The sequence below is a fragment of the Ahaetulla prasina genome, chromosome 1 (assembly GCF_028640845.1).
Source record: "Ahaetulla prasina isolate Xishuangbanna chromosome 1, ASM2864084v1, whole genome shotgun sequence".
NCBI lineage: Eukaryota > Metazoa > Chordata > Lepidosauria > Squamata > Colubridae > Ahaetulla > Ahaetulla prasina.
The window spans coordinates 29,030,019-29,051,379 of NC_080539.1; the positions used below are offsets into that span (position 1 = coordinate 29,030,019).

Genomic DNA, 21,361 nt, shown 5'->3' on the forward strand with positions numbered 1-21,361 from the left:
TTGCCAAGAAAACTGCATAGTCCAGGCACTCACCAAAAATTGAAAGTTCTTGAATATTGATAGTGATAATCAAGTTGACACTGGCATTTGGGGCTAAAAAAGAGCCAGGGACTCAGTAGTGGGATTCAAATAATTTAACAACCGGTACTCTGCCCTAATGATTTCTTCCAACAACCAGTTTACCAAACTGCTCAGAAAGTTAACAACTGGTTCACCCAAAGTGGTGTGAAATGGCTGAATCCCACCACTGCAGGGACTGCTATCAGTCCATGGTCTGGGAGTTGGGGACTCCTGGTTAGGTTAAACTAGCTTCCAAATTATTATTTTTGATGGTTATTCTTGACTGCTACTTTCATAATCTTTTCTGTATGTTTTTGTACAAGAACAGAAACTTAGCTTGAAAATGGATATAGTTATTTTATTGTATAGTAGCACACCAGCATATTTAATCATTATATACTTCTGTTGAGGCAGTTTGGAATTTGATGAGTGAATGTCACGTAATTGCAAATGATGACTAAGTTGCTGTAATGCGCTTAATTAATTAAAATATCTGGTTGCGCCGTTCACATATTAAGCTATGTGTAGGGCCAACAGACGTAGACTGCAAAAATAACAGCTTTGCTCTCCGGACGTGTATGTGCTGATAGGAAATTGCGTTTGCTCAGTTTACGGTTCAATATATTGTGACATTAATAATTATCAGGTTCACTTAACCTAAAAAAAAGATACTTTTTCCTATTTTCCTGCAACCGCGAGGCACGATAACATCAAATCCCATCTCATGAGGCGGGGCGACGGATAATTTCTCAAGTCCCCTCCACGGTCCGCCCCTCTGATGGGCGCAGCACCTCCCTCGAGTGGCGCTCTGCACAGCCGGTCAACGCATCTCTATGATTTCCGCCTTCGCTGTTCCTGTTTCCGGTCTCGCCCTCCTTCGGCGGCGGCAGGGCCTGTGGGGCGATGGCGGCTGTACGGGGCCTCCGTATTTCGGTGAAGACGACTGAGCCGGAGCCCATGGAAGTGGAGGAGGGCGAGCTGTTGCTTCAGGCCGGAGCCCCCGCCACCACCTCGCCTCAGATAGCTACGGCATCAGCAGAGGAGCTAGCCGTGCCGGTGGGGTGCTCGCTGAGGGAGCTGCTGCCGGTAACGGAGCCGAGGAAACGGGCCGGGTGGAGGGGATCACAGGAGGCCATTAGACACACAAACCTGGATCCGGAGGCTTGATAGACAGGGCACTCTTTGCGCATGTGCAGACTGAATTCGCTGTGTCAGGGATGAATGGAGTCACCCGCGTATGTTGACAAACAGGCAGGGCGACCCTGATTAAAAGATCTCTTCGCTTTCTTCCCTCGTTCCTACTTCTGCTTCCAACTCTGTTTGCACGGCTGCCTGGCCCCAGATAGGAGCTTTCCCGAGATTTGGCAGATTTGCACTAAAAAGGGAGTTTTATTTACTGATTACTTACTTGGGCTTCGTCATTTCACAGAAAATGCAGTGTAGCTGAGGAGATTTATCTTGAGATGGTCCATGGGCTCTTGAAAGAGCCCTGTATGGAGGACATAATGGCGGCTTGCTCACAAGTGCCCAGTGCTCTTGTGGAATAAGCAGTCCCAATAGGCTGGTGAGGAATGGTAGACTTTTACCAGTCCTTTACTTTGGGCTTCAAAAAGAAGAAAAAAGTACATTAGATTAGTTTAAAATTAACAGGAAGCCTCAGAAAAACAAGAAAGAGCAACTGAAGTGTGTGTGGTTTTTTGGTAGCTTGGATGGCCCTTTTTAATTGGCTTGGATCTTTGGGAATTGAGAGATGTCCAAAGGTTAAAACAGGGTTTCTAGGAGAACTTCAGATTAGGAAAATGTAACTTTCATCATTAATTGGGGACGCTACCCTACTGAAAGGCAGTTTGTTCAGTAGTTATATTAATGATTGTTTTATTTCAGGATACTAGCAGAAGATATGAAAACAAAGCTGGGAGCTTTATCACTGGAATAGATGTGACTTCAAAGGTATTTACAGACAGCGATACGCTTTTCATTCACTTTGGAAACCTGGAAAATGTCAAATTTCAGAATTATTGACGTACATATATACATGCAGTAAAATCTCTGAAAGTTGACCACTCAAGGGACTGAAGGAAAGTGATCAACATATGGAGGTGGTCAACATACAGAACTATATACATGTGCCTCATTTTATTGTACAGCTTTTATTAGAGAATGTCATACAGAAACACATAGGGAAAACAAAGGAAAATCATTTTTACAATATTTTATCATACAAAATTAATACATTTATGTATGTATTGTTACCTCATGATTTGATCATTATTTCTGAAAAAAAGTCAATTTTAGTTTGTTTCTTATTCTTTTTATGAAGGTAAGCAGAGAAAGCATTCTCAGTACTGGTTATACTATTCAGGATACCTGGGCATTTTTCCACAGCAAATGACTAATTGTATTATCAAATGACTAACATCCTCTTCTTTTGGAATGTCTGGAATTTCTGTGTCCTCAATTCTTCTGCTTCATTAATTGCTTCCAGCACTTTTCTGCTGGGTTGTACTGTGGTCAATGCTGTTTGGAAAATCGCTTCTGGGTCAGGTTCATGGCACATCGCTACATCATCATCCATTGCAACAAAATCTTCAAAATCTACTCCCTCGAATTCTGCCATGGGAGGTAGAGCAACATCTTGCTCTTCAAATTCAGCTTTCTTAAAGCACTTCTGTATTGTTTCAGGCTGCTTCTTCATTTCTCGGTCAATACCTCTTATCCACTCCTCAAATAGGGCACCAGTCATCCCTCTAGATTTGTTAGTTTTCCAGGGCTGCAGATTCTTGAATGAGCGTGGCTTTGCCAATTTACCAATCACCAAAGATTTTAGCTTCTCTCCGGTTAATCTAGTGCACAGCAGAACTGCAAAATGTTCTTTAGAAAGTTTTCCACTCTTAACATTTGTCACCCCTCATAACAAGGCTCCTGTCAGGCATCACCTTGAAAAAGAGTCCACGCTTGTCAGCATTAAAAGATGTCATCTTTGAAGCCACTGAGGAAGTCTGGAAACTTTTCAATGAACTCTTCAACAACTTCTACTGGAACTTAGATTCACCACACAATACTTTCTGGGAGATTTTGTGTCATAGTTTAAATTTCTCAAGCCAACCAGATGATACTTGGAAATGTGATACCCGGAGCTCCTTTGTAAACATTTTAGCAATTTCTTGGATCATTGGCCCAGAGGCTCTGGCGTTAACGGCCCTCATTTGTTTGAACCAACATAACATGGCTTCATTGACTTCATCCAGCGAAGTGTTTTGCCTTTTGCATTGTAAATTTCTACTTTATCGTATCTCTCCAGGTACTCATCCTTATGTTTTTGGATATTGCTTACTGTCATCTTGCTGACACCAAAATGTTTCGCCGTCATTCTTTGGCTACTGTTTTCCAGAAAACATAAACATAAAAAAGATCAAACTTCTCCTTCTATGTCAGTTCTTTCAGTTCCTTCTTTTTTCCATTACAACTCAATTTGCATAGAGAAAAGACAAAGAAGTTTAAAAAACAAAACCTGATTCTTTCTCATACAACTACTTCATAATTGTAGCTAAATATTGTTTGTTGCCCTTTAAAACTGTGTTTTTCTTTCACAATGATTAGACCCATTGTAAATCGCATGCTGTTGTTGGCTGCTTGCATATGTCTGTGTTGTTTGTGTATTTGTTTCATTTTACCATTGGCTATTTTTTAATTGATCCTGAAAAGGGGAAAATAATTGATTAAGCCTTTGTGCAATTTGTATTAGGAAATAAATTCATAATTATCATTGTTAAACTGCCAAATCAAAGTCAAAAATATTGTATTCTCTGATACTCTTCTTGAAAGAAATTCATTGTTTCCAATTCTGCATTTCACTTTTCTTGCCCTTGGTGCAGACTGGACTAAACAGGTCAAGTTATAGAGAGTAAATTAATACCGTGTGTCAAGGTCCAGGTGGTCAAGATATACTAAATACAGAGGTGGCCAGTATAGAAAGGTTGGCTTTCTATTGTGTACATATGGTGTATTCCCCTGTCTATGAAAATAAGATCAATTTAGGGGGAGGTGGTCAATGTAGAGAGGTGATCAACTATGGAGGTTTTACTGTATTTTTATATGAATGTATATTTGAGTTTCACTCCAGTGTATATTTCTAATAATAATAATAATTTAATTTTTATACCGCCCTTTTCCCGAAGGACTCAGGGCAGTGCACAGCCAGATAAAATCAACAATCCATGGATACAGTACAAATAAAAACAATGCTAAAAAACTTATTAAATTTGGCCCCTAAATTAAAATACATAAACCATAAAACCCCATTTAAAATTACAAACACAAATACTAATTCTATGCCAGTCCTGCGCGGAAGAATAAATACGTCTTCAGCTCGCGGTGAAAGGTCCGGAGATCAGGAAGTTGACGAAGTCCTGGGGGAAGCTTGTTCCAGAGGGTAGGGGCCCCCACAGAGAAGGCCCTCCCTCTGGGGGTCGCCAGCCAACACTGTCTGGCTGATGGCACCCTGAGGAGGCCCTCCCTATGGTAGCGCACGGGTCGGTGGGAGGTAAACGGTGGCAGAAGGCGATCCTGTAGATAACCCGGTCCTAAACCATGGAGCGCTTTAAAGGTGGTAACCAACACTTTGAAGCGCACCCGGAAGACCACAGGCAGCCAGTGCAGCTTGCGCAGGATAGGTGTTATATGGGAGCCCGAGTGGCTCCCTCAATCACCCGCGCAGCCGCATTCTGGACCAACTGAAGCCTCCGGGTGCTCTTTAAGGGGAGCCCCATGTAGAGAGCATTGCAGTAGTCCAGGCGAGAAGAGCATGGCCTTCCCCCTTTAAAAATGGGGGGGTTTTGGCGGGATCCAAGTAATGTGTTATTTGCAATTTTGTAAATTATGTTCTTTAATAAGTATATAAAGGCAAATGTAATAGTTTTCATTATTTTTTTTTCGCTAGAATCTCAGTGTGAGCTTCCTTCATAGTTGACTGGTCTCCATACATAAGTCTGAGCTTGAAGAAATATATTTCCATTCCCAAATACAATCAGTATTTAAATGGGACTGTGATATTCGAATAATTGAAAATAACATTTGACACAAGAACTTGGTCTCAGTATGCCTGCACTGGGAAATTGTTGCTTTTTCCTGTCATCTATCATCAGCTTCTCTGATTAATTACTCTAATAGTTATTTGCAGAGACTGGGCTATGGTACGCTGGACTCATCCCCAGTTTTAGCAAAGCTGTTGAATACAGCTGATATTTTATTGCAAGAAGCAATTTATGGGAAGATTTTGTATCCTGAAACAATCAGGCTTCTGCATATTTTTCTTAAATGGGAAGCTACCTATCTTCCTGCTGTGAATATGAAAAATTGTAACTGTCTAGATTTATTCAGAACCTTTTTGAATGGTGGCCTGGATTTTATTTCCCAATCACATCATTCCCTTCTGTCAGGAAAAGCCAAATGTTTCTGCATCACATGGAGACTTGATAGAAGGAGCAAGTTGTTTTTCCAGTTATACTGCATAAAGCACCAGGCCATAATTTCTGCTGCTATTTCGTACAGGTAATGTTGAAATACTGCAGAGCAACACACACAAAAATGAATTTAGGTTTTAAGAAGTATGAGTGTCTTTTCTGGTTTTTTTGCAAAGCAGCTATCAGGTGCTGTTACTACCAGTCACTTGGATGTTCAATCACCTCTTTTTCCCTTTTTGTAGGAAGCAATTGAGAAGAAGGAACAGAGAGCAAAACGTTTTCATTTTCGTGGAGAAATCAATCTTGCTCAAAGAAATGTAACGCTGGATCGAGATATGATGAAGAAAGGTACCGAGAATTGTGTGCTCTTTAAAAAAAAGCAAAATCTTCCTATTTGCTCTGAGCTTTGTAAAACTATTGGTGTTTTGGTCTTTCAGGTTGGATGAAATGCACAACTGATCTTCCTTAATGAGTGTATTTTTCAGTGGAGAACTTTGTATAATGAGGAAAGAATCCAAATGATACATTTCTTAGTTTCAGCAAATGAATTAGTAAAGTAGGGCAGTTGTGCTACCAATTTGGGAATCGGGCACTTTGTGTAGAAACAGTGTATCAGCTGCCACCTCACGCTTGCGCTTCTCAACTATTCTGTATCAGCTGCCATGAACTTGGGAGGGGGGATGCTTCGGGGAAATGAAACTTCACTGTATCTGAGATGGACTTCAAGGACAACTGGCTGGGAACGGAATGCAGCTGCATACCAAACCTACATCTGAAGTGACTGTTTGGAAAACGTCTTGTCTGAGTTTGATAGGACATGAGGGCCCAGTAATGGGAGGCGACTGAGGGAGGGAAAAGTTAGATTTGGGGAATTTGGCGCACAATTCTCAGTTCTGGCTATGCATTACTGTAATTCCCTTGACCTCTAGTAAACTGTCTTTCTCAATAAAAGGAGTTAAGGATCATTCTTAGAGGTTCAAGCTGAAGCAAGTCTGACACAGTAGTAGGTGGATAAATGTCTATTCTAGTACATAGTTACCTGCTATGTACTGTGTCAAATCATTAGTCCATCTAGGATAGGTTTGCTGGCTGGGGAATTCTGGGAGTTGAAGTCCCCCAGACTTAAAGTTGCCAAGGTTGGAGACCCGTGATCTAGGATGGTATAATAGTGGAAGATGTCAGAAGTGAACTTCAGGACATTTAATTTTACATGGAAATACGCTCACATTGAAAAAGCTAAAGTCTTGTTTCTTTCTTATGCAAGTGTTGGTCCTGTGATCGTTAAATGAGAACAAATAACTGTTGAATTTAACAGGATTTATATCTGAATAGATTTTTAAAATGTGCATTATTCACTGTTTTCAAAAGAATGATGACCCCCTTTCACTCCTTTAACCTTCTTATGCCTACATTAGGGAAATAGTCCAAGGTGGACTATGGAAAAGGGAACAAAAGGAATCCTTTTCCAGGTTTTTCGTCTAGATAAATCTCCCTGATGATAGGACAAAGCAGCCTTTCTTTCTTTTTTGAGCTCTGCTGTGCTTTCTTGAACTTTCAAAAAAGTGACGGGAAGCTGATTTATTTGCATTGTTGCCTGATGTTTTTTGTTTTGTTTGCCTTATTTTTCTTTTGTTAGTTGCTGACACTTAGACTAGATTTTGAATTTCTTGCAGCCATTCCCAAATTGCGACTAGATACCATATATATTTATGGTGTTGATGAAATGAGCACTCAGGATATTTTTGCCTATTTCAAGGAATATCCCCCTGCTCACATTGAGTGGCTGGATGACACATCTTGTAAGTACTTGAGAGCAAATAAACTACCGTAAATTTGTTTTAAGCAGAAAGATGATGTATTCTATGGGGATTGTCATCTTTATTTTCTGTTAAACTTATAATGGGAATGGAAAAGGTTTTCCTTATGACATTTCTCTCACACTTGAGACAGATTATTGCATTTTTCATTATGTGTTTGTAGTTTGGGAACTAACTGAATTTTTTTCTTCCTTTTGAGGCAATGTAGTTTGGCTTGATGAAGTAACAGCGACGCGAGCACTCATCAACATGAGTTCTATGCCTAGTGAGGCAAAAATAAAACCCCAAGAAAACTGTAAGAAAATAGAAGACTCCACAAAGAAAGGTAAAAGACGCTTTGCTCCTTAGCCACAGGATTTTGGATTTTGTATGGTACACCTAGGCACATGTTAATTGATGTTACATGGGATTCTGAAATTCACTGCTGAAACCACCAGTGCAGTTCCAGTGATAGTTTTGCTTGCAGAGATCATAGTATGAGCTTCTACCTATAAATGTTGTACATATATTTCAGTTATAGAAGGTTCTTTTATTACCAGTGTGAAAAGGCCTTAGATAACAAGACTGAAAAGGATTTTCAAGAAAACTACTGATCATAATAAAGGAGACTGAACATGTGAAGCAGGGGGCATGTTCAGAAGAATCAACTCAGTTGCAGGGCCTTAGTGCTAATAAGACCTAAGCCTTTACTTCATTTTTACACAAATAGAAAGCAAAAAGAAGGGAGAGAGAGATTTCTTGGTTATCTTTTTGCTTTTGGTTCAGCTGCTTCTCTTCATAATTAAATATTTTTATTTGAATCTCCTGAGTCTTTTTTATAAGTTGAGGTGGCTTATTGGTTTGGCTGAGCTTGTACAGATAGTTATTGACTTACAACAGTTCTCAATGGAAGGCAGGTTGGTAGCCATTGTTTTTTCTGCAGTTCTAATTATCCTCTGAAGTCTGTGTCTGTCTTGTTGGGTTGCAGAACCGAACCAGACAGTTATAGAGGTGTAGATGACAGACTCAATAATTCCTCTGTAGAACTATTATCAGCAGCTCCTTGGGCAGTTTGAGCTTCCTAAGTTGGCGCAGAAAGAACATTCTTTGTTGTGCTTTTTTGATGACGTAGGTAATGGGTCTCCTAATGCAAGAGTGTTTCCTATGCTCTTCCATGGTTTAAAGCCAACTAATAATTCCAATGGCATTACTGTCTGAAAAGTTTGTAAGCTTGAATACTTTGGACTGATATTGGTATAATCTGCATGCAAACCAGATCCTCTGTCCCTGAGCTACTTGGTACTAGGTAGAAAATGTATTTCTTTCATAAGAAGTGTGGCTCAGTTTGTGAGGCTCATCTTCCTCTTCCTTTTCTGAGTTCTACGTGGATTTACTGCTGGGAACCTGGAGAATCAATATTAGAGTGCAAAAAAGCCAGCTAAGTTTCATTGTTGTAGAGAAATCCTGCTTCATCTCATGACTTCTGTCTTTGGCACTTCTGGATAATCAACTACCGTAAGGCACTGTTTACTAAGTATAGACAAAACGGTAATGATTGTAAAATATATATTTGGTTTATTTTAGAAAAACAAGAGGAAAGCTCAGATGATGAAACAGAAGAAGGTGAGGTAGAAGATGATCATCCAAGTGATACAGAGGTTAGCGCAATTACCGTGGTAGCTGAGGGATTCTGGGAGATGTTCTGCATATCTGAAGAGTACCCATATTGGGGAAAGATGAAATGAATAACAGAATATGACTAATGAGTATCTGCAATCTAATTTTCCATGGGGGGGGGAGTTTCATTGACAACCTCCAATAAAATGTAATTATAACATAGGAATTGTGATTGGCTGTGTATTAGACCAAAACAGGCCCCTTAAGCTGAGCTTCGTGTTCCTCTCAAAGACGTGTATATCATTTCGCAATTTCATTGAACTGAATAAAAAGTGAACACAGACTCAAAAACTGGGCTGGTTTCTTCAAGCAGAGAGATCTTGAGTTGAAATAGAACAATATATTTGTGGTTATCAGGCCCTCTTTTGTTATGGTAACTCCTGAAATACTAGCCTGAAATGTGTGGTGTTTTTTTTCTACAGCTGGACACTTTATCCCAAGTGGAAGAAGATTCCCTTTTGCGTAATGATCTTCGTCCAGCCAGTAAGCTGGCCAAAGGCAATAAGCTCTTCATGAGATTTGCCACTAGAGGTAAAGAGCTTGATCTATACAAAGAGTCCATTGGAACACAGTGCATAGTTATGGCCCAATGTTTGTCTTTAATTTTATGGTCCACAGAAATCTTTAATGAAGCCTGAAATATAATGAATTAGCTATTTCCCATCTATATAGTAATAAACCAAAATTTTCACAGAAATTTCAAAATTAAAAGCATTTGTAAATTTGTAAAATATTTTAAGAATTTAAAAAACTTGTTCATAAGATGTAATGTGAAATAAAGTATGGGTGCCAAGCAGGGGTGATTGACTTATCTTAGCTACCAGTTTGCAAATGTGAGCAACCACCTGCGCGCGCGCCACCTCCACGCATGTGCAGGACTTTCTGCGCATGCGAAGAGCATAAAAAAAAGGATGTGATGATATCCAGGTGGGTGGGCGGAGCCTTCAGCAGCTGCAGCTACAGGTTCACCCGAACTGGGTAGAACCGGCAGAATCCCACCACTGGTGCCAAGTGATCCTCTCTGGAAGGCTCTGCATAACAAGGATGCTAGTGAAGAGAAGTCCATCTCTTTAATAGTCATCAAGTGTATCAGAAAGAGTTTTATCTAGGTAGGTTTTCGTCTCATCTTTTAATCTTTCCTAATGCTTTCCACTCTGATTCATAGCTTTCTTTGTAGATCAAGTATCAGCTGTCTGGACTGCATGAGACCACAGCAGTGAAATGTGATTGTGATTTTTTTTTCATTTTTCTATGTCTTTTAAAAATATTTTTAGAGAAATAACACTCATGTTTAGATAGTAAACCTCTACAGCCCATCTGTTTCAAGTTAAAAAACAAAACAAAACCCACAATATTAAAAAGGATTAGGGTTACATTTTAGCCATTGAAATTGATTCCCACTAAGGAAAAAAATTGTGATTGGTTCCATAGTTCCAATAATGTAAAACGTTCCAGCATCCACTTAGTATTTGTGCTACTCTTACAGATGACAAAAAGGAGCTTGGGGCTGCCAGGAGAAGTCAGTATTACATGAAATATGGAAATCCTAATTATGGAGGCATGAAAGGCATCTTGAGCAACTCATGGTGAGCTGGGGAGAGATACCCCTTGGAAATTGCATTATCCAAAATATGAGCTATTATGTTAGCCCGATTCCTTTTTTGAAAATATCTTTCATTTCCCATATCTCATGTCTCTTGTCAGGCCAGGAAGATGTATGGGAAACATCTCGGTATGCTCTTCATTCTGTATAACAGCATCAGTTAGTGCACTGGGTTCATTAAGGGCTGTCTTTAGTCCAGGCCCATCTTACTATATTCTTGGGATGTGGAATTAGGTACATGCTTGATTACAAGAAGACATTACAAGTAGAAGAACTGCAGCAGACAGCACAAGAAATAAATACTCAGGAATACTGAAAATAGGAACGTTCTTGGATTCAGGAAATATCTAGAATAGTTTCCTAGACTCCATATAATTTTGAGTTGTAATTTGAAAAGTTGCCATATCTGCAAGATCAAATTAATATGTATGGTATATCTGGGTTGGGGGGAAAACAGGTTTCTTAGTTGTAATAGTTGACACAATATGCTAAGGCTAATCTTGATTTAACAAAATACAATTACTATGTTCGTAGCAAACAGCATATTTGCCTAACATGCTATGATTAAGGTAAAGGTTCCCCTCGCACATATGTGCTAGTCGTTGCCGACTCTAGGGGGCAGTGCTCATCTCTGTTTCAAAGCCGAAGAGCCAGCGCTGTCCGAAGACGTCTCCGTGGTCATGTGGCCGGCATGACTCAACGCCAAAGGCGCACGGAACGCTGTTACCTTCCCACCAAAGGTGGTCCCTATTTTTTCTACTTGCATTTTTACGTGCTTTCGAAACTGCTAGGTTGGCAGAAACTGGGACAGGTAACGGGAGCTCACCCCGTTACACAGCAGCACTAGGGATTCGAACCGCTGAGCTGCCGACCTTTCGATTGACAAGCTCAACATCCTAGCCCCTGAGCCACCTATGCTATGATTAAACAAGTGTAAATTGTGTTATGGTATAACACAGTCGTCTGGTTCATATGACCCATTAGAACACTTTCTGGATTCTCACAGAACACTGAACTATAACCATAACGAAGCTTCGTGTGTTTTTTTTCATAGTAGTGACAAAAGAGAATGTGAAAGATCATCATTTTTCTGGATCATTTGCAAATGGATGGGGGCACAACCAAATCATCCCTTATCAAAAATTCACTGGTTATATTTACAAGGCCAGTTTTTAGCGGACGGTTATAGGAAAAACTTACATTGGTGCATGAGATACGTGTAAATCTTCTGTCTTTGCAGGAAGCGGAGGTATCATTCACGCCGACTTCACCGGGATGTAATTAAAAAAAGAACCCTCATTGGGGATGATGTTGGTCTGACACCCCCTTATAAACATCATCATTCAGGTAAGTAAAAACATTTTGTAATGCAAGCAAATTATAACTACTTCCAACACAGTTGGTCTGTTGTACATTATAAAACTGGAGTAGGTATATAAAACTGGTGTATGAATCGTGTATGCGTAAATTTTTTCTTCTGTCATAAAGGCTTCACTACCTAATTTTACATGTGTACACTATGGACTCTCCAGTAACAACAGTTATCCGCATTATAGAATAGCGTAGTGAAATCAAAATAGGAAGGAAGAACTGGGTTTTGGGACTGTGATTTCATTCCTCTCTAAAAGCAACAGAAAGTGTTGTTCCTGGAATATAGGCCAAGATAGTTTAAGAATCCAAGTAATCGTATGGAGCAAATAACCCAAATAGGAAAAAAACACTAGATAAATATTTTAAGGGAGGAGTTGGCCTCATCATTCAGCCTCAAATTCAGATAAAACTAATTATATTGTTTCAGACTTTAGAATTTAATTCTTGCAAAACAAAACAACCAAGAATCTGCGCATACAAATGACATGTATGAGCAAACTAAAAAACCAACCAACCAGGGAACAAACTTTATTTCTTTACTTCTTTATACAGAAAACTTACACTGAGACCTTTATACTGATATCTGGTGACCAATGTTGCACTTTTTAAGCTCTTTTTCTAGGTTTCTAAGAAACCTTGTTATCCTTGGGATGGTGACGTTTTTTGGTGGATGGCGTTTTTTCTTTTGAGAGCGGGCATCGGAATTTCATTTTAATGTATGCCATTGTGTATACAGAAAAACGACAATAGAGGTTATCTTCTTTTCATTAGAAGGTGGTCTATTCCCATATTAACTTGCCACAATCATTACTGGTGTAATAGAAAGGCTTTTATTTATTATCATAATTCATGATACAGGGAATTCTTTAACACGGAAATTAGCAAAACAGATTTCTAAGGTGCTTAGGTGTCAACAGAAGTCATTTGGGAAAGAGGAATTGCGCTAAACCAGCAAAATATTTACTGAATTCTTATTTTTTGAGGTCACATCTGGCTTCCTTTTTAGGTACTCCCCGTGCCACCTAATGAAAGACTTTTATTTTTTGTATGCAATTATTTTCACACATAAAATGCTGGGTGCAGTTTTAGCCTTTTTAGAAAGATCATTCTTGCCTTCCAGGATTAGTAAATGTGCCTGAAGAACCAATTGAGGAAGAGGAGGAAGAGGACCAAGATGATGATGATGATCAATATATGGATGAGGATGATCGTGTAGTTGTGGAATATAGAGATGAACTGCAGGCTTACAAGCAGTCTCGGGAACGGAGTGCTCGGCGTTCCAGTGCTAGCGAATCTGATTCTGATGAAATGGACTATGATCTTGAGTTGAAGATGATCTCTACTCCTTCCCCCAAGAAAAGCATGAAAATGACTATGTATGCGGATGAAGTAGAGTCTCAGTTGAAGAGCATTAGGTAAGGCTGGTTTACATTGAAAAAGCTGGGTTCCTTTATCTCTTAATCCTAGATTACTTTGGTGAACTGATGAGGTTTGACCATCAAATTAAGACTGCATAAAAGAAGAAAACTGGTTCAAGCTTAAGTATGTTGGGATTATGGGCACACTGATGATATGGAAAAACAGACATGAAATAAAATGATCAATTTAAAGCAGAATAAATGAAGCAATTGCAATGTAACTGACCACAAGGTAAGAGGTAAATGAGAAATTATTTGAGGGTAAAACTAATTTGGAAAAAATGATATTAAATTCAAAAGATGAAAGAGTATATTCAAATATATTTTCTTTGCCTGTTCCATTCATATTGTAAACACACATAAGCCTTCTAAATATTTAAATATAAACACTGTTCTAGTGGAAGCTCAAGATTCTTAGATTGTTCAGGTTTACATAAAGGTGATAATAGTGCAAAAAATTAAGACAGGTAAGGAAAGAAGTTGTGAAGGGAAAAAGATATCTTTAATCAGCTAGATTAAATTCTAAGAAAGAATAAGATCTACCGCTTTATCTTCGGAGAAACTAAAAATATGCAGTTGAAAGGAATTCATCAGTATCTTTTCTAGCATCTGTGAAGAAGCCCTTCTTTGTTTTCGCACTTTACAGACACTTGTATGAATGACATACATGTGACATCTTATAATGTATGTGTTTGATGCCACTGCCATATTTAATTGGCATTCTACTCTAGATTCTCATTCGTTGTTGATTCTATGCAGGGATATTTTCAAAGTGGCAGTAAAGATACTATCCCCCGGCTACTAGAATTTCTATTGCTAAACGATGCTGTCATAAAATGCAACATCATTTGACCACATCACTTAGCAGGGGTTGTCTGCGTTTCCGTTGTTACATGAGGACTTTGTAAACGTGACGTGGGTAGAGATAGCAATAGCATTTAGACTTATATATTACCCCATAGTGCTTTATAGGGCTCTCTTAAGTGGTTTACAAGTCAGCATAATGCCGCTAACAGTCTGGCTTCTCATTTTACTGACCTTGGAAGAAAGGAAGGCTTAATCCTGACCTTCAGGTCAGGATTAAGCTCCTGGCTATGGGCAGAGTTAGCCGGCAATATTCTATTCTAACCACTGTGCCACCATGGCTCTGAATGCTGAAACTGTGTTCCCAGACAAGCAGGCCAGTGGACAAGTGTTATGGGCAGGCCAGTGGGTGCTCTGGGTGGGCATTATAGAATATAGGCAGGCAGGGGCTAGAGTACAAATTCCCATACCGCCCAGATGCGCCTCGAGAGAAAAGAGCAGCAGCAAATGCCAAACATCCAAATCACAATCTCATGACCATGGGAATGCTATGACTTTTGAGGAGACATCATAAATCCCCCTGATTCACTGCTGTTATAATCAGCCACTGAAGAAATAGTTATAACTCAAGAAGTACCTGTATATGGATTGGTTATGTTCCTATATTTCTGGACTTTGAAGACATCAGTAATTTCTTTCATCCTGTGTTCCTCAATTTTTGTGCATCTGAACTTTCCTACCAGTAACCAAATCATACATTTGCTCACACCAGATAGTCTGTCCATGGTACCGAAGGCTCCATATTGGATTGCCAAGACAGACTATACATTTTTCCTAGAGTTTCCAGAAATCATCTCATAAAAGTTAAAAAATAAAATAAACATAATTCTAACAATATGCAAAAGAAAGCAGAATATAAGGCTATAATCGGATAATAGGTCCTGGTTCTCATTGACACATTGCAGAAGTAAAGTTAGTTACTAAAGTTAGTTGTACCATTGTTACTAAAGTTCAAACAAATCACACATAGGTATGTATGTTATAATAAAACTTTGTTTCTATATTAAAATATTAGGTTACAATACAGTTATACAACCTAAATAATAGTTTTACGGTATGAAATTCCGTATTTTAGCAATAGGAATGTAATGTATAATTGATTTTATTTCCACATGGTTAGTTTTAAATACTCTGTATGTTCTAGAAAGTTCTAGGTCCTTCATGATCCAATGAAGTATTATATATAAAAGTTAATGTAATCATTTTAATAATTCACTTTTATAAGAAGGAATGTAGATGCTTCATTTTTATTCTTCCAGACTTAAAATAGCTTCTAGCAGCATACAATTTTTTTTGTGATTTATTTATTTTTTTTGTCCAGCAAACCTTTTTATTAATTTAGACCAACTTTTATTTTTGTACTTTATGCATCTTTCTGTGGAAAACAGAAAAGTCACATATGGATTCTGTAAAACAGGAGTCTCCAACCTTGTCATCTTTAAGACTTGTGGACTTCCACTCCCGGGTACTCTGGGAGTTGAAGTCTACAAGTCTTAAAGTTGACAAGGTTGGAGACCCCTGCTGTAAAACAAAAAAAAAATAGGTCAATTTAAAGCAATTTTTGAACTAAGCCATGCTCCAAACAATGGTTTTCACACCAAATCCACCCAATTCAGATTTCATTTGATTCAGACTTCTGACGGTTATTTTTTCCACAGCTTTAGAGAATGGTGAGACATGGGCAGAACAGCAATTGCCTGGGAGGACTCAAACATCTTATTTTGGTCAAGATATACACACACGTTGTAGTGCCGAGGCTCCTGTCCTCTCACGTTGATTATCATGTGTGGGAAATCCTTGCTCATGCCAATATTTAAGTCTTCCCTGGTGTTAAGGACTTCAGCTAGCCTGTGGGTGATCTTTTCTTGGCTTTGAGTTGTTCAGCAGAACAGAGATTGGAGCACCTTCTCACTCCAGAGCAACTGGCACCTTGATTTGGAAGTACAGATTTACCTGTTCTCATTGAACTACACACTTTTTACACAAAAAGTCATTCTGGTGGAGTTTGTAGAGCTTGCAGTTTCCATGGAAGTTGTTTTTTTTTTTAATGTAGGAATTCAATGAGAGCAGACAGTGTTGCTTCCAGCAATATCAAGAATCGTATTGGAAGCAAAGGAGCCTCAGAGAAAGTTACCGATGTGAGACTGCTGTTGGAAGAAAAAAGACACGGGAGCCCCGGCCTGCATCAGCCCCTGAGCTCTGTGAAATCAGGTAAAGGATCCTTTGCTGTTGGTTGTCCAGATTTACTTCTGCTTTGGAGGAGCTCTTTTGTAACATTGTATTACTTGTATAATTCAGAATAAATAGGATGAACAACATGGCTATTTTTCAAATGCTAGATACCCAGAGATGGCATTGTTGGTTTGGGCCACCTTTATGAAGTTTCAGATCATTCACCCTCCTGATACCGCATGTACATGTATACACACACACATACCCAGACACCCAGTTTTCTTCCCATCAGGCTCTAGGATCATGTACTACCACTGGTATACTCAGCTTAATAACAATGCTTATGTTCTTCATTGGGATGATGAGTGTTAGTAAGCAGAGTAAAATTAAATGCATGATTAGCCATGTATTGTTTCCAGATGTCCGACAGAGGCTTGGCAAGAGGCCACATTCACCAGAAGCACCTCAGCCCAGCAGTATCTCTTCATCTCACCGTGAGCCTATGTCTGATGTTCATAGTCGTCTAGGAATCCCCAGGCAAGAAGGGAAAGGCCTTTATTCAGATACCAGAGAGAAGAAATCTGGTCAGTTCTGTGCAGCGTTCTGTCAGTCAACTTTTCTGTTGCTTATAGAAGCAGTGATGGCCAAAGGGTGTAAGCAGAGCACTAGTTGGTTCTTCTTTTTTTATAAAAATCGTAAGTAACTCTCCATTGAGGTAGACAGCATGCAAAGTAATGTCATGCAGTAGCTTCATTATTAAGCAGTGATCTGGGAAGCATAGGTTGAAATGTGTGCTGAACTCTGATGCTGATTGAGATGGTCACTGTGTCTTCAGCTGCAGGGGATGCTATGACAGCCATAGGTGCAAGGGCTGATTGTAAATCACTTTTCAGCACCATCATAATTTTGAACGGTCATTAAACAAATGGTTGTAAGTTGAGGTATAAAGTGTTTTTGGTTCTCTGAAAGATTAGAGTACATTGAATTAGTTCTGTACAATAAATGAATCTATCTCAAGAAGAAAGTTTATAAAAACAATATGGCTGAAGTTACTAATTCTGTACATCAGATCAATTCATTCACTGAAAATTGGGGAAACCACACTTAGAGTCATTGGCTCCCTTGGCAATTTGGATTCTTTAGGTTTTCCTGGCCATTCGCATTCCTTAGGCTTCCTTAGCTATTTGGATTTGAATAGAAAAATTCAAAAAAATAGCATTTTCTATACCATACTCATTCAGACACACAAATAGAATGAGTGTTGGTGTCCTTACTTATGGGTGAGAGCCCTGGGGTTAATCTTGCTCAAAGGGAATGGTAAAAAAAAAATCATTTACCAACGTCTGGTTCTTCAGAGAGAGATTCTGGGAATAGTAATACCCATTTGTTCTCTAAGTTTTAGCACTACCTTCAAAAGAGATCTGTGTTTCGGTGTTTAAAGAAAGGGTTGCATTTTGCCATTTTATCTGGAATGAAATACAGAATGAAAAACTCTGATCCTAAAGTTCTCTCTGGTAAATAAATGTGGGAGGTGGGCAAAAAAAATAGGTTATCAATTACTTAGGCTGTAATTAATATGTAGTGGTAAGGATAGGGAGAGAAAAATGTAAAAAATGGTGGATATTATGTAAACCACTCTGGAAGTCTTTAACAGCTGTAGGTTGAGATACAAAGTACATGAGGTATTACCCCAGGAGAAGCCATATGTATGCCCAATACTTTATTCTTACTGTTCAGAGTACATTGTGAATGTAAAACCTTAATTTGGATTATATCATTGAAGACTTAACACCTGTTTTAGAGCATGATTTTTCTCTGCATACAATTCTTACTACATTCTGCTCTTTGTACAATGACAGCAAATCTACGGACACGTTTGGGATCTGCATCAAAGACACAGGAAAAAGTCCCCGAGAGAGCAGAAAAATCATCAGAGTCACCAGAAGATGATGACTCTGAGCTCCAGCGGGCATGGGGGGCTCTCATTAAAGAAAAAGAAGAGTCCCGTCAGAAGAAAAGCCGACTTGATAACTTGCCGTCACTGCAGATTGAAATTAGTCAAGAGAGCAGCTCAGGCTCGGACACAGAATCATGATGGCTTTTAGTGCATCCTTGGAGACTGTTCTAATGGCTCCAAACTGACTGTCTGGCCTGGGCCCAGGAGCCTTCCTCTGCCAAACCATCTGATCCATGTTTCAAGGAATCTCTAATATGAGATGTCCTTGCATGGCAGAGGTGACTTTAGCAGTGTGTGTGTGTGTGTGTGTTGTCCCCTTAGGAAGCAGTCAAGTTTTATAGAAGACTTGTATCTTTCCATTAAGTTGGAAACAAGATTCTGATACTCCAAAAACGATACAGAACTTTCTGGGTTGATCAACTTTGCCTTTCTGGTTTTTCTCTGGTTAGCCATTAGGGCTGGCTCTGCTTCTGCTTCTCCCACTCCAGAATGACCATGAATGTAAATTCAAGAAAGGACAATGAAAATCTTTTTTCTCTGTTAGTATCAGCAGTTCCTGGATGTGATTTCATTAGAATTGGCTTTCTATATTGGAGAGAAATTTCTTACCTAAAATGAACATATGAGAAATCCTAAAAGGTATACTTTTTGTTCATTATGGAAAAATAACTTAAAAAATAATATCCATGTGTATAATGCTCAGTGGGAATATTAATTTATGTATGTGTGTGTGTACACACACGTACAGACATAAACACACACACATCTATTTGTGGCAGTTTTGTTGGTTACAGTAACAGCTACTATTGTGGTTTTATATATGCAGAATGCATTATATATATACTGTATATATAAATATATATATATGCACTATATATATAGTATGTGCATGCGCACGTTCATCCACGTGTGCATGTGTATAAAATAGATTAATGGATCTCGGCGTAGCTTCCAATAAAAGCCTTTTGAGGTGAGCAGAAGTGAAGATTAGTTTCTGGTGAATCATAGCCCTGTTACTGGAGGTGTGCATATGTTTTGTCATTATTGCTGTCATGATATAGATATCTGTAGTAGAGTCTTCTCCGTATCCCCTAAATTGTATTGTTTCTTTTACTCTTTCCTTGACGGATAAGTGATAATTTTTATCTGGGCAGCTTCCCATGTCCCTGCTTCTTCCAATACAGGAAACAGGTGTTTTTTTAAAAGTTTCTGGCCAGTAAGACATGTAGCAAACATTCTTCCCAACCTGCTAGACTTCTGCAGGGAATGTACCTCTTTAGTGCCATAATATGTAATACATTACTTGGGTCTTCCGTCTTTTCCTTTTGACAAAATGACAGCTCTCCCCAGTCTTCTCCGCAACTTGGGGGCTTTGGATCATTAGTTTGGAGTTTTATGACACAGAAGAGCAGTACATGACTTAGAAACTATTTCCATGAACAAACCTTGTAAGGAAGTTAAAAGGTCTTGAAGACTTTCCTGTTTTGTACTGATTTTCATTTGTTTAAATGTGGATTCTAAAGATTATAAATGACAAAGTAAATGTGATGTTTGATTATGAACTGTTCAAGTGCGTACTTTCCCTCATAAAACCCAATTATTTGTACACACACACACACACACACATTCACAGAGTTAACATAACAAAGATTTGTATTACAAATAAAATCCTAATACTAACTGTAGTATATCTCAGCATCTCTGCTATCTAATTATCAGTTTCAATTCTGACTGTAAAATAATCTGGAGAGCTGAAAGCCATAAAGATAGCTAAAAGAAGGAAACTAATCATATTGTCACATTGTGATAAACCAGAATTCCAGACTCTGCTGTGATCCACGAGCAGAGTGCTTAATGCATGTGCCTATTCATTCTGATGTAATAAGTGCTTTCAAATAAAATAAAGTCAGTAAATCAGTAACACGTGGAATTGATAGACAACAACAAAGCAGGCTCATACTTTAAAGCTATCATTTTAACTTTCGTTTGTTACTGTATAATATAGATTAATGGTTAAAAAAAAGGCTTTACAAAACAAGACACTGCTTTCTTGTGGAGAACAGAGGGTCACTAAAACTGTCTTTTGTGTTTAGGTCAGTAGTAGATTGTTTCAGATACGGAGGTAAATTGGCAAGAGAACTAAAGATTGTAATACAATATTGTACAGATAGTCCTCGACTTACAACCACAATTGCGAATGAAATCTGTATTGCGAAGTGATGTCATTAAGTCAGTTGCATCAGATTTTATATATATATTTTGACCACGGTCATTAAGCAAATCATGGATGATGCACCAATAACAGAAAAATGTCTAGTCATATCCTCACACTGTTGTCTATACCACCTGCCACTTTAGCACCAATGGCAGTTCCCCTGCAGAAGACTATAGCAGAGGTGACAGGATTCAACATGGACATTAAAATTATCCAGTTGGCCCGGTTGCTGCATTTGATTTGATCCCATAAAATGGTATTCATTGATCTGAAAAGCAGACCCTGTGTCTATAGGAAAACACTAGGATGAAGACTAAAAAGTTCAGTGAATCACAGCAATTACTGTAAATAAATCTGGCTTTCCCTATTGATGTTACTTTTCAGAAGTACCTGGGAAGGTCAGAAATGGTGATCACATAACCTTGGGACACTCTGACTGTACAATAGCAATAGCACTTAGACTTTTATACCATTTCACAGTGCTTTACAGCCCTTTCTAAGCAGTTTACAGAGTTAGCATATTGCCCCAACAATCTGGGTCCTCATTTTACCAACCTTGGAAGGATGAAAGGCTGATTCAACCCTGAGCCTGTGAGACTTGAACTGTCGAACTGCTGGCAGCCAGCAATCGGCAGTAGTCTGCAGTACTGCATTCTAACCACTGCGCCACCACAGCTCAAAGGAACCAAAATTAGATCATTTGACCACCGGGGGGGGGGCATCATAACTGGTCATTAAATGGTTGTAAGTTGACTAGTTCAAACAG

The 21,361-nt window shown here is 38.9% G+C and overlaps 1 protein-coding gene across 4 annotated transcripts; it reads left to right on the plus strand.

Annotated features, from left to right (window-relative positions):
- The first annotated feature begins 899 nt into the window (after positions 1-899).
- NCBP3 (nuclear cap binding subunit 3) lies at positions 900-19,812 on the plus strand. Of its 4 annotated transcripts, none has more exons than XM_058164616.1 (13): positions 900-1,146; positions 1,945-2,010; positions 5,765-5,870; positions 7,196-7,321; positions 7,548-7,664; positions 8,903-8,976; positions 9,418-9,526; positions 10,482-10,581; positions 11,839-11,945; positions 13,090-13,384; positions 16,305-16,462; positions 16,843-17,007; positions 18,283-19,812. In XM_058164616.1, exons 1-13 carry the CDS (start codon positions 964-966, stop codon positions 18,516-18,518), a joined length of 1,842 nt encoding a protein of 613 aa, XP_058020599.1. In that variant the 5' UTR covers positions 900-963; the 3' UTR covers positions 18,519-19,812. The 4 variants fall into 4 exon arrangements, with proteins under 4 accessions (XP_058020599.1, XP_058020601.1, XP_058020600.1 ...); XM_058164618.1 differs by having other exon boundaries at positions 7,539-7,664; positions 16,843-16,960; positions 18,283-18,522; XM_058164615.1 differs by having other exon boundaries at positions 902-1,146; positions 7,539-7,664.
- Positions 19,813-21,361: the final 1,549 nt, after the last annotated feature.

Coding starts and splice junctions, on each gene's coding strand:
- NCBP3 (XM_058164615.1), top strand. CDS start 964: ATGGCGGCTGTACGGGGCCTCCGTATTTCGGTGAAGACGACTGAGCCG. Junction 1,147..1,944: donor CGCTGAGGGAGCTGCTGCCG/GTAACGGAGCCG, acceptor GTTTTATTTCAG/GATACTAGCAGAAGATATGA. Junction 11,946..13,089: donor TTATAAACATCATCATTCAG/GTAAGTAAAAAC, acceptor CTTGCCTTCCAG/GATTAGTAAATGTGCCTGAA.